General features: G+C 37.9%; 1 protein-coding gene across 1 annotated transcript in view; it reads right to left on the bottom strand.

Annotated features, from left to right (window-relative positions):
* The window catches only part of LOC126469823 (uncharacterized), a 183,606-nt gene that overhangs the window by 82,947 nt on the left and 83,656 nt on the right, over nt 1–17,003 (bottom strand). The window contains exon 10 of the mRNA XM_050097109.1: nt 5,811–5,921. Coding sequence (XP_049953066.1) covers nt 5,811–5,921 — 111 coding nt within the window. The remainder of the gene's footprint in view (nt 1–5,810; nt 5,922–17,003) is intronic.

Genomic DNA, 17,003 nt, shown 5'->3' with positions numbered 1-17,003 from the left:
TTGATTTTCTGACACAAAAGTGACATTCCCACTCACTAACACATATGAAATTTTGACACCTGTAACTGCAGCCACTCCATGTTATTTTTCTTTTGCTCATAATTATGAAAAGTGCTGTTATACAAACAATCTTTTAAGTTTGATAACTAGTGGAAGTGAGAGCAAGTCTCTATGTGGAAGGTGATCAAACACTTTCAAACTCCCCTGCCGCAGAAGATGTAGGATACATTTACAAACAGTGTCCAATTATTGTCATAGGTTTTTTTGGGGGGAAAAAAACCACATCATTATCCTAAGTCATATTCATTTGATCCCAGTACACTGATATCTTTTTATTTCAAAACTCACAAACAGAATTAAACTCCCACACCTCCTGTGACAATCTGCATAAATAAATACACATTATGTGGTTTACAGTTAGCTCCAAGGCTTTCAATTTAATACTACTTCTTACATGTCAACTCCCCTGTTTATTTAGCTGTGCAGCTCTTCACCTGGAGTAACAATGTTGAGACAAATGACTCCACACCTTCCAATTCCAGAAAAATCCAAACTGAACACCAGTTCTCGTACCTCGACCTAATATGCCAATGTTCAGCAGCTTTAACTACTACACTATCATACTGTGGTTGAAACAGGCACAGCCTACAACCCTGCACATTAATTTCCTAAGCTGAAATCTTTGCACTTACTTGGTATAAAACTCACGAAAAGCATACCATCACACCATCACGCACAATTACTCAAAGATATCTGTGCCGTTCTTACACGTGAAATTATTCTGTCTGTATCATGCACTTTTACTACAAGTACATGATTTAGTTTCTGAAAACAGTCACAATTTGTATTTTTTATTCACTGCTTTCGCTCTTCAAATGAACAAGAGCATTATGAGAATATACACTGTAACAGATACAAATTGAGATAATAAGGAAAACTTACATTGACATTACATAATTATATGTTCTATTTCCAGTATGGTGATTTATGTTTAAAGTTGACTGGCAGCTCTATATATTAAACTGGCTGTACTATAGTACTTAAACTTATATTTAAAGTGCGTATAAAGTACAGTAGTAAATGATGACCCTGACAGTGCCAAAGATGAAATTGACTGTACAACAGTACTTGTAACGTCCATGGTATCGTGTATCCAAACATAATTCACAACATTTACATTTTTGTTGCCTCTTTTATGGGCCTGTGTATAGACATGTCATATCTGTACACATCTGCTTATCTTTCAAAAAATACAAGTACATCTGTAAAAATTAAAATGTCTTTCAACATACATTATAAAAAAATATTTAAAAATTTCTTTACAAAAATGCATTCCGAACTACCATTTCTAAAAATATTTCTGTTAGGATAATACGGCAGGTATTATATTTTGGTTGATTATCTACAGCATTTCATCAAATAACTGGAAGAATCCATGCAAATTAAATTCACTTTGTTCGTTTAATAAATTTTGTGGTTTTTCTTCTTTCCTAGGAAAATGTCCATCTCTTCCAAAACATTTAAAAAGATATTCAAATGTGTGAGAGATCTTATGGGACTTAACTGCTAAGGTCATCAGTCCCTAAGCTTACACACTACTTAATCTAAATTATCCTAAGGACAAACACATACACACCCATGCCCAAGGAGGACTCGAACCTCCCCCTCGACCAGCTGCACAGTCCATGATGGCAGCGCCTTAGAAAGACATTTAACAGAGGACCTTTATCGTGATGTGGATAATTTTCAGGCTAGCTTGGATCTCATCCAATGTATGTTTAGTTGTTCTGAAATGTTCGCCAAATGCTGTATGATTTGAATTTAAACTGCAATGTTCTTTAAAATGTATTTTGAACACCCTTCCAGTCTGGCCAATGTACATGCTCTGACAATTCTGGCAACTCATTTCATATATTCTTAAATTACTGTATTTGTCCTTACATATATTCTCTTTGTGTATTAGGGCATGTCTAAGGGAGCTGCTGCTTCAAAATGCTGCTTTAACTTTCTATCTTGGGAAACATCTCTGTTACATGACCTTTGTATGTGAGTGTAATATACCTTTCCTTTTCTACTGGCTTGCCTATACTATTGTTTTTCTTTCATTTAACAATGGTCTGTGTAGTGTGGTACAATATCGTTACATCACGTTCTTGGTAATTGTTCCTTAATGTCATACTTTTGGTTGTAATTCTGTTGCTCTGTCATTATCTGTGAGTGGTAACTGTAATAGTCTGTATAAAGCTGAATAGAAATATGCTTTTGTGCTGGATTAGATAATTTGAATTACTACCAATAATTCTAGCTGAATATGTAGGCTTTCTGTAAACTTTAAAAATACGTATCCCATTTGATCTACTATTTGGGTGCATTTGAGAACAAGTAAACATACATTAGGTGAGTTTTGAGACAGTATGAAAATTATCCACACCGCAGATAAAGGTCCTCTGTTACAGGTTTTGGAAGAATTGGAATTTTTTTTTTAGAAAAGAAGAAAACCCCACAAAATCTATCAAATGAAGAAAGCAAATGTAATTTACATGGATTCTGTGGGTTAATTGATGAAGTGCTGTATATAAGCAACCAAAATATAATACCTGTCTATTATCTTACCAGAAATATTTTTAAAAATGGTAGTTTCGAATGCATTTTTGTAAAGATATTTTTAAATATGTATTTTTATAATATATTTCGGAATACATTTTAATTTTTACAGATGTACTTGTATTTTTTTGAAAGATAAACAAATATGTACAGATATGACATGCTATACACACACCCATAAAAGAGGAAACTAAAAAATGTAAATTTCATTTTCTTTAGTTGTAAATTATTTTTGGATACACAATACCATGGATATTACAAGTACTGTTGTACAGTCAGTTTCATTTTTGGCGCTGTCAGTTTCATCATTTATCATCATTTACTGCTGTACTTTAAACACACTTTAAACATAAGTTTAAACACTACAGCACAGCCAGTTTAATTTATAGGGCTGCCAGCCAACTTTAAACACAATCTTTAATGCTGTCAGCCAACTTCAAACGTAAGTCACCAAACTGGAAATAGAATATGTACTTTACATAATGTCAGTGTGAGTTTTCTATATTATCTCAATTTGTATCTTTTACAGTGTATATTCCAATAATGCTCTTTTTCATTTGAAGAGCGAAACCAGTAAATAAAAAATACAAAGTGCGACTTGTAACTGTTTTCATAAACTTAGTTTTAAAAGTCGCTCCCCCTGCGGGAAATGCCTGCTCTTGCTAAAAGTACATGGTTGTCAACACATAGTTATCCATTCACATGTTCACTGCAGATGTCAGTGCACTCACCGCAGAACAAGTGACACAAAGGGTAAAGAATAATTCCATCCATTCCATTCTCTCCACACACTGTGGTGAAAAAAGCTATTGGTGTCAGTGTCTCACAGCTGGCAAGATCTTCGTTTATAGCAAATAATGCTCATATGTCGTCTTGGAATGAGGAATGAACAAATACACATATCCACATTTCCAACCTAGTAAGATAAAGATGAAAGTTTGTTTTCAAGCCACTCTTATAAATAACTAAACATTAAAACTTCTTTTACTGAAAATCACTTCTACTTTTACATGAAAATGAAATGATCATATGGCACTGTTGGCCGGGAGGCTCCATCCAGGGAAGTTTGGCCGCCACGTCGAGGTCTCACTTCAGGTGACGCCACATTAGGCAGCTTGTGTGTCGGGGATGATGATGAAAGGATGAGGAGGACAACACAATACCCAGTCCACAAGTAGAGAAAATCTCCAGCTTGTCTGTAATCGAACAGGAACCCACTGTATGGTAGGAAAATATGTTACTGTTCAACTAAGCAGGCAGACTCTAGTTATACATTTTCCACTACCATGATCAAGTGAATGAAAGCCCTCACATTATTGCCCATAAACAATTGTTTTCAGACTCAAAATCATTAGAGATTTTTATAACCATTTTCTTTGCCTATGGCAGCTGTAAATAATCCACGTGAAATATGAAAGACAACTTACCTCATACAAGGCACTGCCATGAAGTTGTAGGAAAAAAATATGCCCTTTGCTTTTGGCAAAGGTGGGAGGAAATTTGGAGGAGACAGAGTGGCAGATAAAAACAGAAAAGATGACATGTGTTACTCAAAACATATGAAAATCAAATAACTGATTTGTGACACTACATGTGTGAAAGATCCAGAGGAGTAGTTAGTGAGAAGAAAGTACGAGGTGGAAGAAGGGATGGGTGTTAAGTGAAATGGAGTAATAAGATATCTGTTGGCTATGTAAAAAAAAGAAAGGAAGATATGAAGTCCATAAAAAGATAATAAGCCATCTTCTTAAACAGAGTACAGTTTCATGACTAAAAAATTTGCATAAAGTACAGCTTAGACTTAGAGAAAGCTTTTGACAATGTTGACTGGAATACTCTCTTTCAAATTCTAAAGGTGGCAGGGGTAAAATACAGGGAGCGAAAGGCTATTTACAATTTGTACAGAAACCAGATGGCAGTTATAAGAGTCGAGGGACATGAAAGGGAAGCAGTGGTTGGGAAGGGAGTAAGACAGGGTTGTAGCCTCTCCCCGATGTTATTCAATCTGTATATTGAGCAAGCAGTAAAGGAAACAAAAGAAAAATTTGGGGTAGGTATTAAAATCCATGGAGAAGAAATAAAAACTTTGAGGTTCGCCGATGACATTGTAATTCTGTCAGAGACAGCAAAGGACTTGGAAGAGCAGTTGAACGGAATGGATGGTGTCTTGAAGGGAGGATATAAGATTAACATCAACAAAAACAAAACGAGAATAATGGAATGTAGTCAAATTAAGTTGGGTGATGTTGAGGGTATTAGATTAGGAAATGAGACACTTAAAGTAGTAAAGGAGTTTTGCTATTTGGGGAGCAAAATAACTGATGATGGTCGAAGTAGAGACGATATAAAATGTAGACTGGCAATGGCAAGGAAAGCGTTTCTGAAGAAGAGAAATTTGTTAACATCGAGTATAGATTTAAGTGTCAGGAAGTCATTTCTGAAAGTATTTGTATGGAGTGTAGCCATGTATGGAAGTGAAACATGGACGGTAAATAGTTTGGACAAGAAGAGAATAGAAGCTTTCGAAATGTGGTGCTACAGAAGAATGCTGAAGATTAGATGGGTAGATCACATAACCAATGAGGAAGTATTGAATAGGATTGGGGAGAAGAGAAGTTTGTGGCACAACTTGACCAGAAGAAGGGATCGGTTGGTAGGACATGTTCTGAGGCATCAAGGGATCACCAATTTAGTATTGGAGGGCAGCGTGGAGGGTAAAAATTGTAGGGGGAGACCAAGAGATGAATACACTAAGCAGATTCAGAAGGATGTAGGTTGCAGTAGGTACTGGGAGATGAAGAAGCTTGCACAGGATAGAGTAGCATGGAGAGCTGCATCAAACCAGTCTCAGGACTGAAGACCACAACAACAACACAAAGTACAGCTTCAGTGATACAAATTATCGAAATCAAATTCTACCAGGTTATTTTACTGCACTGATTTGATGCCATTTTCAGGTGACTGCAGCTGAATCCTGGACTGGGACACCAAACTGTGTCAGTTTAGCTTAGCATTCCTCTGCAGTCAACATAAGTTGGCAGCAAATCTCACTGTCAAAAATTAATGTAGGGCCAATAACTGAATCCAGCAGACAGCCATGAAAAACTTTTCAGCTACATAACAAATTAACATTCACTTTACTTAAAATTTAACAACCAACCAACAAAAAAGTTGGAAGTCTTGATGTTCTTACGAATACTACTTACATCTGCCCTATCATTTCTTTTGCGCTTGAATAGTGAAACTTCCTTCTCTTCTTCATTCTCAACCTCTATCGTTGATCGTTTTTTCCCTTTTGTTGGAGTTTCTGGTTTTGACTGCAAGTAAAGAAATGAAAATGGAATAATTTTATATTAATGTCAGCTAAATCAAAGTGTGTAATTCCAAAGACTATGTGATAAAACCCCTTGTGAGCAAAAACCATGACACTTGATAGGGACATTTGTCTGAATATATTACAAACAAATTAACTGATATAACTAACAGTTGGATATTTCAAAATATCCTGTTTTTACAATATCACACAAAGTTAATAAACAAAATAATGTATATCAAAGCATATTTCATAATATTATCCCCCAACTAAAGGTATGCCAGACAATCATTTATTTCAACTACACTGCAGATGTTAGCCATTATGGCATACCAGGAAGAATATGTACAAATATCACATTCACATCTCGCAATGCACCATATTACAACATGAATATTGATTAAAGTGTATTAGAATGCTGCACATGAAATGTTGGGTTCTGTGGTGCACTTTGAAACAACAATAATCTGATGAAAATAATAAATCCACATTTGCATGAGACGATGCTATTCACTTGTCCTTACGAGGCACTAGTGCAACATTGTCACAAATTTTAAATATTTCTGAGTGAAATGCTATTCTAAAACAAAATAATGGGTGGCTTTAATGCAAAAGTTTTCCCTGTCTACAAACTGTCCATATGCCTAAACAGTTTGTCAGCACATGAGTCTCAATGATATGTAGTTTCTGCACAGTAAAAGACAATTTCTGGCTTAGTTTTTATGCCTTGCAGCCCAGTAAATGGGATGCAATATCTTCCAGCATTCATTCTTTCACCAGTTTTCAACAATGAATACCAAATAATACATGCAGCAATCACTAATCACCATTACAAAGGTACTGACCAGAATAGTGACAATTAATAAAAACTTTTTTTTTTAATTTCTGACAGTGCTTTGTGTGTAATTATATTTTTTTATTTTCTTATATCAGAATAACAGAGAAGCAACTCTTCCAGGTGACAAATAAAAAATTATTCATCAAGCTCCTGAGGAATCAGTTGTGCACACTTTTCCATATTCTTGAAAATGCTGAGAAGTCACTGTTATAAAAATGTAGCTCAATATCACTGGTATCCCATTAAAAATGAGGAGGAAAGTTCACTAGCCCTACTGTTTTTCACATTGTGTACTTGCTAACATTTCTTTACAGGGTTTATCTTCTAAAGCCATGCTACAGACTACAGTTTTTTTCAATGACCACTGCAGTCATAACTGTCATAATGTGTCAGGTACAAATGTTTGTTGGTGTTCCTGAGTGCCTCTGACCATTTTAGTAAACCCAAAATTCTCAATGAAAATATAGGTGCTTTGTTGGCATTTGTTAACATCCAACTATTGCCATTTCAGAATCCATTGTTTTTGTGCACCAACCTGATAATAAGATGAAAAGAATGCTACAAAGCTAGTATATGAATTTTTTACACACTATCATAGTGTAGCATTTCATGCTGTATAGGTGCACTTTTATATTTTAGAGGGCATCACTCATACACAGTACACAAAAATGGAGCACATCTCAAATCTGTATGCTGATATGTTCAAGAGCAATTAACTCCTCTCCCCCTATAACATCTACAATCTGATAACTCTAATGAAGAAAGCCCTTCAGTCGGCATGTAAGCAACATTCTAACAATAATCAGAGCATTAACAATTGTTGGATAAGCAAATCATAATTCCCTCAGAGGCATGATTCACTTACCCCTGTCTGACCTAGGAATCAGCTTATGCAGCCAGTCACAGATAAAGTGTGACGCTGACATGCACAACCAACAGAGCATACATTATTGTTTTGTATGTACAAAGAAATACTGCCATCAGTTCTTGTGCATGCAGTGATAAGTGTTGCCAGCTGGCATACTGCACATCGCCAGTTCAAACACAACTACCAGCAATTATTTATTATTTTGGAGTTATCATTTCTGGAAGATTCTTGAAATATATTGTGGTTCTATAGGTGGAAAATCCAGTTTATGTATAAATACTATAATGGGTGATCAAAAAGTTTCTGTTTCAAGGCTGTGCAATACAGCATTACTATGCCAATCAGGCAAAATCACTGTCAGCACTGAGGCAATCATCTCACTAAAGCATTAGGTCAAAGACACCTGTTTGGTAAAACATCCTGTTGCATGAAGAAATCTGTGCTTGCTGCACATCACAAACTGACAGGAACTGTCAATCATTCAAAGACTTTTTTAAGGGATAAGGAGATAATCACATGAGGAGAGACTAGGACCATAGGGCAAGTGCCCAAGTGTCTACCACTTGAGCTGGTGTAAGAGATGAGGCTGGCCTCCCATATCAACCACTGTCTTGTGTCAAATTGAAACCAGCACAGAAATTGGTGTACCATTCCACAATGGTGGTTTTTGACAGACATGCTGTCCCATACGCATTTTTCATTCTCCAATGAATGTCACCGGTGTTTGTCCTTCAGCAGCCAAGGAAGAAATAATAGCATATTAGTCCTTCTTGTCATAATTCATATTTCCCCATTTACTGTACGCATGGTGGAAAGACACAAAAGCCACACTAATCCATTGCCTACATATTGGTGCTTATATACCCGCATAAGAAAATCATTACATTGCATACAAGCTGCAGCAACATCTTCAAATTGGAACTTTTTGATTCCCATTATAGCATTCTGGAACATATAACACTTGTATAAAAAACTGCACTCCCCATCCACATCAGTTCTGTTCTGGCTGTATATTGATGTCAGTAATAAAATTTCTTTCAGTCTACGTGTTGTATTTCATTGACAACCCTGCCTTTGGACTTGGACTCAATTGTGATTTCGACATGGCATTGTTTGGTGGAGGTGCCAGGTGCTTCACAACATTTAAATCACCAAGACTCCAGTTAGGCAATGTAAAAGCAGTCACCTACATGGACAGGAATTGAAATACAAGCAGTACATCATTCCTAAGATCTGTAAATTCAGAAAATGGATGGAATCCAAAACAGCAGATGTCAGCTGAAAATCAGGCATCAATCAGTGTTTTCCAGGGATACTGGTCAGGATCTGATGAAATGGATAACAGGATCTGACCAAGTCACCAAATATAACAAGTGGGATGATACGACGTGTCTGGTATATGTATACTTTTATTTGTATGACACAGCCCAGCAATGGTTTGAGAACAACGAAAAGAAGCTCAATAGCTGGGGCAAATTCCAGGTTGAACTGAGGAAAACAATTGGTGACAATCAACAGTAAGTCTGCTTAACAGAAGAACAACCAAAGAACAAGGCCCATTGCTATTGCAAAACGACACAGTCACACATACAGAATGTTTCCTCACTTATGAGAAAAGGAGTCGCAGAAGACACACACCAAGCTTCTCCGATAGAGGATGTCAAAACAACAGAAGAATTTATCAAGTGGTGCCAGTGGACTAAGGAAATGTATCACAAAGAAAAGAGTCAGGTGAAAGTGATACAGTCGACTCCTGAATGTGGTTCCTTGGTCCCCAAGGTAGTTGCAGAAGACCACCATGACCTCACTTCTCTCATGTGCGAAACAGTAAAAGTAGAGACACAACAGTGTACGGCAGCCAGAAATCTTGGACCGAGTGCAAAAGACATATCCACCATGAATGCTGACCACATAGCTCAGAAATAATTGAGAATGGTGAAGAAGAGAGGTTTGATCCTTGTCATTTCATCAGAATGTAGTCATATCATTATTCTTGGGTAGGACTTCTTGCAGTCACCACAACCATTCATAGACTGTGAAAGATCAGATCTCCAAACTGATAAAGATATTCTAACAAGCATACATAAAAAAAGATTGCTCTGAGCAGTTGTTGGCTATTGAAGACATTGTTATCCCTTTGTCATCAACAAGACAAGTTCCAGTCATCAGTCAAGTCAGTCAAGATGCACAGTTAAACTGTGAAGTTTTTGATTAACTACTCATGGTTGGGGCTCACAGTCATGTAGAATTTCTTGAAGGATATCACTGACTAGAAATTATTTATTTCACAAGGCTATTTCTGATGATGACATGTAGGCCTATCGGAGGATTTTAGTCTGACATGCGCTGAAGCAAAATCTTTTGCAGTAACACTTAACACTTGACAATGGCCCAAAAGTTGAAACTGCAATTGTGAAAAAAATAATTTCTACAGTCAATGGCAAATATGATGTGAAGTTTTTGTTGATTGTAAAAAACTACTCAGGCTCACAAAACAAATCTACATGCCGGCAATGATCATAAACATAGTGGAGGGTCAAGGAGAACTTTGGATCCCTCACTGTCACGAGCAGCCCCCATTCATCCCTAAAGGTGTGTGCACACGAACAGCTGAAACAATCCAGGAAGGGCAGCTTAGAGTCATCAACAAAGAATCCTGCTAAATTACAACTACAGGCAACACAGGGGAGGAAGCTATTATTTAACTGCCAATAGAATTTGGCTTGACAGAGGATCAACATTGGCAAGTAATAGCTATTTTGTGTCAATTTCAGAAGCTTTCAAATCCAGAGTGAAGGAAAGACAGGCCAAGCAGTCCATGATAAAACGTCATATTAACACTGGGGGTTGGGTTGTTTGGGGGAAGAGACCAGACAGCGAGGTCATCGGTCTAATCGGATTAGGGAAGGAAGTCGGCCGTGCCCTTTCAACGGAACCATCCTAGAATTTGCCTGGAGCGATTTAAGGAAATCACGGAAAACCTAAATCAAGATGGCCGGACGCAGGATTGAACCGTCGTCCTCCCGAATGCAAATCCAGTGTGCTAGCAACTGTGCCACCTCACTCACTATTAACACTGGGGATCAGCCACCAATAGCCAATGCTCATACAGTGTTGTTGGCTGAAGAATGGATAATTCAGGAGTAAGAGGAAAACATGGTGAAAGATGACATCATTAACACTTCAGAGAGTCCTTGTTCCTCTCCTGTTGTCCTTGCAAAGAAGGACAGCACATGGTGTTTCTGAGTTGACTACCTACAACAACTGAACAAAATCACAAAGAGAGACTTCTGTTTCTACTGCCGTGCACTGACTGCACCCTGGATTGCTTGGAAGGGGTAAAGTATTTTTCAACAATGCACACACAGACAGGCTACTGGCAAATCGAGATTGACAAGGCTGACTGGGAAATGACTACTTTCGTAACTATGAATAGCCTCTATGAGTTCAAAGTTATGCCACTTGAACTATGAAATGCTCCAGCCATCTTCAAAAATACAATGGACAATCTATTTTACACTTAAATTGGACTTTGCTATCTGGATGATAATGCCATTTTTTTGAAGACATCTGAAGAATATCGAAGCCAACTGACAAATGTGTTGAAATGTGTTGTGGGATAGGGGCAGTTCTAGTACAAATCCAGGAAGAGTATCCTCCAAGTTCAAGAAGAACTACTGAGATGGAGTGCCTTGGAGGTGTTTCGGCCATAAACAAGTTCTGGCCCTATTTATTAGGCAAACACTTCACTATTTAGACAGATCACCACTCTCTATACTGGCTGACCAGCCCAAAGAATCCATCGGGTCAACTAGCAAAACAGACACTGAGGGTTCAGGAGTATGACATCACATTGGTACAAAAATATGGACACAATCAGAATAGTTCTGACTGTCACTCAGGGAATTCTTTGGCAGAACACAGCAGCACGAGTGAAATCTCAGTAATTGCTGCATTATATGACAATGCTGCTGAACAGAGGGAAGGTCCAGCCAAAGGATACCAACAAATAAATGGTATACTGTATAAGAGGAACTATGATCTGATACAGGGTGTATACGTGACCAAGGAAGAAAAATTCCCAGATTTTTCCCGGATTTCCCGGTTAAAAATACACTTTCTCCTGGGTGAAAACACGCTTTTCCCGTGTTAAGTGACAGTATATTTTCCCTTATCAATACTTTGAATGGTTTAGGTTTTACACATGGGCGTAGAATTTCCCAGCACTTTAGAAAATGAAACTCAGAGAGAAAGACGCGTTTTGGAAATGTCTTATGTGCAGCAACATGTACGTTGCATATTTTCGTATTATGAAAGTATACATTGGAATTCCACCAAACACCGCATGTTACTTTCCGAATCATTGAAATAGAGATTGCGATGCATTTCTGTAAGCGAGTCATAGCTCATGTCGTGATCTCGGCAGCCAATGACAGCGGATATTCAGAGCATAGGACACTTGATGTAGTCAGCCAACAGCAACATCACTGTTACGTAGCACGAACACACAAACAGGGAAAGTTAATAGTTTAAATTAATATACATAGTGTTGCTACAAGAAAAGAAAAGCTTTCACATATAATATTGGTCTCTAAGGTTAATAAGCTGCAAGAAAAATTATGATTTCGCATATAATGTTGATCTTTTATGCGCATGTTACACTTTAAGAATCACACAAATGTGCCAGTAAAATTTTTAATAATGACAAATGTCTGATCTTCTGGGTTCGAAATTTGTTCGAAATTTTTCTAAATGGCTCATCATCAAAGAGCTGATTTTTTAAATGAGAGTCAAACGCTCTGTGATTTAAGAAATTCATGGTACATTCTCGCACATAGTTCAACTTACGTAAAAGGATATTTACTTTGAAAGTAACAAATTTCAAACCCCATTTCACAATATTTTCCTGCGACCTGTCAGAAATAGGTTCGTTTCAGCAGTTGCCAGAGAGCGATATGTTAGAAATAAGTTCGTTTCAGCAGTTGACGGAGAGTGCAGATAACAGGCGTCACCGCGCTTGTGCAGCTACCATGATGCAGGAAGACCACATGTACATACGTATAAAACATTGAAAGATCATACATTATGTCATAACAGAAACAAGACATCAGATGATATTCCAAGAGCATCGGAATTTCGTGAACCATAACTAAAATGCGCACACTTAAAGTGCATACTTTAAGTGCACATTCGTATGTCCAGATTCCCAATCAAGTATACCTCGACCTGATATTAAGCTTTTCAGTGTGGTTTTCGGGATGTAAATTTTCTTGGAGCACCAGTACTGTATTATATCATGCTTGGTTCTTTATTATAGCATAACGCGCCATACATGCTAGAAGATGAAAATGTGCACTTGAAATGCAGCGAACAGTTGAAACTAGCCAGTACTGTGGATTCAAACATTTCCTTTCAAATACATTGACTGCCTCTGCGGAAAAGGTTTATAAAAGTCAAATTTCTTTAGCAAACCGACAAAACTAACTTCATTGTTCTGCAAGGCGATTAATGCTTGACAGTTAGAAAGGTGGAAACAACATAAAATCTGAAACTAATGACATATTTTAGCCTTCCGTAATTATGTGAATGTATTTTAATTCACTTCATAGCTCCCGGCCACAGACATCTGTCTTGTTTTCATTTGACGTGAGGGTAAACAAAGAGTAAACAGCAAAATCGCTAAATGTAAACACGGGTCACGTGGAGACTACCCACTATAACTCAGACTGCTCTGTGCATTAGCCTCGGATCTACGATATTTGCGAACTGGATCAATACTAAAAAAAGATCGAATTTTCAAAAATATGTTCATCTTGTAGCGCACATCTTCCTGAAAAGTCTGAAACATAAAACATATGTGTTCGAGGAAATGTAAGACATATTATTTGGTCTCAAGTGTGCTGAAGTGCAGTGCCACGCCTCTTCATAAAGCATTCTTCTATCGCTCATCACTGTATTTCGCTTTGTGGAATTCAAATGTGTATATTTTGTACTGGATGCCATCAAACTATATTCAGGACAGTGGAAGTTGAAATGTCCTGTGGTGCCTCTCCTGCTTCCAGTCGGCCGGTTTGCCAGCAGGCCCCTCTTAAAAAAAAAATCTCGCAATTAATAGTGGACGAGATTATTTGTAATCGGGAGAACAAGAACTCTTCAGAAAATTTGCACTCTTTATTGCCTATTAGCTAATAACTTGCTGTTTTGTGTGACATAAAATTAAATGCAGGGCACACAAAACCAATAAAGTAAAGAGAGAAGCAAGAAAGTACACATTTCTTCAATCCTTAGCTCCTAGCATTTTTTCTCTCTAATCTTGCTACAGCTTTACATGGCATGCTTTCCTTTCTGCAAAAGAATCTATTACCTCACCAAAGCTCATCAAACGATTCACTAAGTGAAAAATCAAAATGTCGTTATCTAATACTGAAAAAGCTGTTAACACAAATAATACTCAAGCCTGGTGTGGTTTCTCGATCTGATTACATCTATTTTGTCACTGCCTGCTACATAAAACAAAAGAGGCCTTTCTGATATTGGAGCAATTTTGTAAGACACACCAAATAAACAAGACTTTTTTGGCACAAACGGCCATTTTTAAAACACGACAGAATATAATCCACAAAGTACCAATATCATATGCCTATTAGGCCTACTACAAGCAAAAAGCTTTATGTTAGGAAACAGTTTCACATTTCATTCATACGCACCAGTTTCTCAAGCACAAGATCGAAAAGTAGTATTACGACATTTTTATATAAATTTGGAATTGTCTTATTCTTCATAATTTGTGTGATGTCTCCGTTTCTTCTCCTTTCTCATTCTAAGAAACCATCTTGTCATCACCAATTCTGCAGCTATTCCTACCATTGTCAAAATTTGTTCGCCGATTAATTTCACAAACACTGCCAGAATCACAGGTTCAGTTATCCCGCGATTGTTTTCCGGTTAGGCGTTATTACGTGTTCGTGCAACACGTTTTCCGCGTTACTTCCCAAATAGAACTTAAGCGGCTGCTAGCCGGGAACTGTACAACTGGCCCTTAGTAGTGTAGGGACCTGGTCAAAACTTTTCTGTCAAAATTTCATTTTCTTGAGTTCACCGAGAAGATAGTATGTAATCTTTCTCACCTGTTATTCCTGTCAGTCGTTTACTTCCATTCTGGTAGACTGAATCTATGGATTTCAATAGTAGTAATTATAACAAAGCTGATCATTGGCAAACCCAATCTACCACATAATCAGACAGCGATTGACATTCATCCGTTCAGCTTTACTCCGCTCAGCTCGTATAGCCCTGACCTCTTTTGTCTGCAGAAAGTTTATTTCTAGATGTGACGAGGATTCTCCTGACAGAGACATCACGTACACTATACACGCTTTCAAAAATCAACTTATGATTCATTCAGAAATCAACTTAAAACATGTTCAAAAACCAACAGGGAAGCGTTTCAAAATAATCGATAGACAAACGTGCGCTGGATGCTAGGCACTTTGTGAAACAAGGTTTTTTTTTCCCCTCCAGAATATGAATTTGCTGCCCCCTTCTCCTGGTAACAACTAGCTGCTTGCTGCGACTGCTTGCACAGCCAATAGCCACATTCCTGTAACCAGAAGAGGGAGAATCTACTGCTCAAACACGACTCAACTGCGCATGCGCATGAGTCCGCTCATAACTGCTAAAATGAATCAAATGTAAACAGTTGTGACTTCACGCTCATCGGAGGCAATTTGTTGTTATGAAGCTATTGCATAGTCTTCCTAAAGCCTTTGACAAATTTTGCTGTTGGCAGACCCTTGCATGAGCACTTTGTGTCGTTGTTGTATATGGCGCATTTCCTTTGCAATTTAAGTTATTTTCGTTTTTTCTCTCGTTTATGTATTATTGTTGAAGTATTATTCTGCAGTAGCAGGATACAATAATATCCTTTGTTAGAATATTGGTTCTTACCAGTCAAAATTGCAAAAATTTAACTGAAAACTAAAACAATGAAAAATTCCTGGAATCCTGAAAAATTTCCTGGTTTTTCCCGGTTTTCTCCCGGATGAAAAAATTCCCGGGTTTTTCCCGGGTCGTATAAACACTGTCATAATGTGGAAATTGATGCACATCATCCAGCTCATCTGTGGCCAGCAACCCCAAGGTATTTCCATTATATTCCAACATCACGTCGACATGACACTCATCTGGGATTTATGAAGACTCGAGACCAAATCAGATGCAGGTATCACTCACCAAGTCTCTACTGATCCATTAGACACTATGTGAGCCACTGTAAAAAATGCATGTGTTGCAATTACTTCTGGGGCATCTGGTACTAAACCTGCCTGCAGCAGCACCACTTTACCAAATTGGAAGTGACCTCTTGGGGAGATTCCCTAAGTTGACAAAAGGGAGTCAATGAATAATAGTCAGCACAGTCTACCTCACCCACAATGTTGTCACCAAAACAATGCAGCTCCTGAAGCTCCAGTAATTGCACAGTTCCTTGTAGAAGGCATCATTCTAAAGTGCAGTGCTCCCCACATGATGAGCTCTCATGGTGGAAAAGTTTTCCAGTTGAGAATAGTATCAGGGCAATTTCACGTTGCGACAACACTTAGAGGATAACTGCCTACCAGCCACAGACGAATGGCCTAAAAAAAACATGTCAGTACGATGTTGGCAGGCATGCTCTCAATGTACACTGACACTGCACAGAATGACTTGGGTACAATACTTCCCATCATGATATTCGCATAAAACACAGTGGAGCAAGACACTATAGTTTTCACACTGTTCTTTCTGCTCTAGAGCCATGAGTTCAAAACAATGGATAAACTTTTCTCATTTCAACTGATCGATACTCATGATGACTACATGAAACATCTCATAACCAGGACAGAAGAAGCAAGGCAGCTTGCTTACATACAGAACCTGGACACCCAGGAGAAAGATGATGACCACTATAACATTAAGCACTGGCCAGTGAGACACAGCCCCGTAGACTATGTATGGAGTTCTACACTTCTGTGGAATGTTGGACTATTATAAAAGTTATTGAAGCATAACTTTTGACTATATTGTATCCTCTGTCACTTGTCTGAGGATTATGATCCTTCATCAAGAAGACGAGGGCAGAAAATGAAGTCCTGCTATTGTCCAAAGATGCAAATCAATGATGAAAGGGGAGCTACCTCTAATGCTCATCATAGAGGAGATGCTGTGACAACATAACCAGAACATAAGGATCTGCCAGCACAGCCATACAGAGGGCCATGGACAAGATCCAAGATGAACGAAAGGACCAAGGAACAAATTCCAGGGAACGATCGGTTCATAGTTCACTTCGGTCGCGGCAGTCTACTTATAGTTCCCGGGAACGAGGAACGATCGGTTCGTAG

Source organism: Schistocerca serialis, chromosome 3 (assembly GCF_023864345.2).
Source record: "Schistocerca serialis cubense isolate TAMUIC-IGC-003099 chromosome 3, iqSchSeri2.2, whole genome shotgun sequence".
Lineage (NCBI taxonomy): Eukaryota > Metazoa > Arthropoda > Insecta > Orthoptera > Acrididae > Schistocerca > Schistocerca serialis.
The sequence above is the reverse complement of the archived record's forward strand: the minus strand, read 5'-3'. Positions and strand labels throughout refer to the sequence as shown.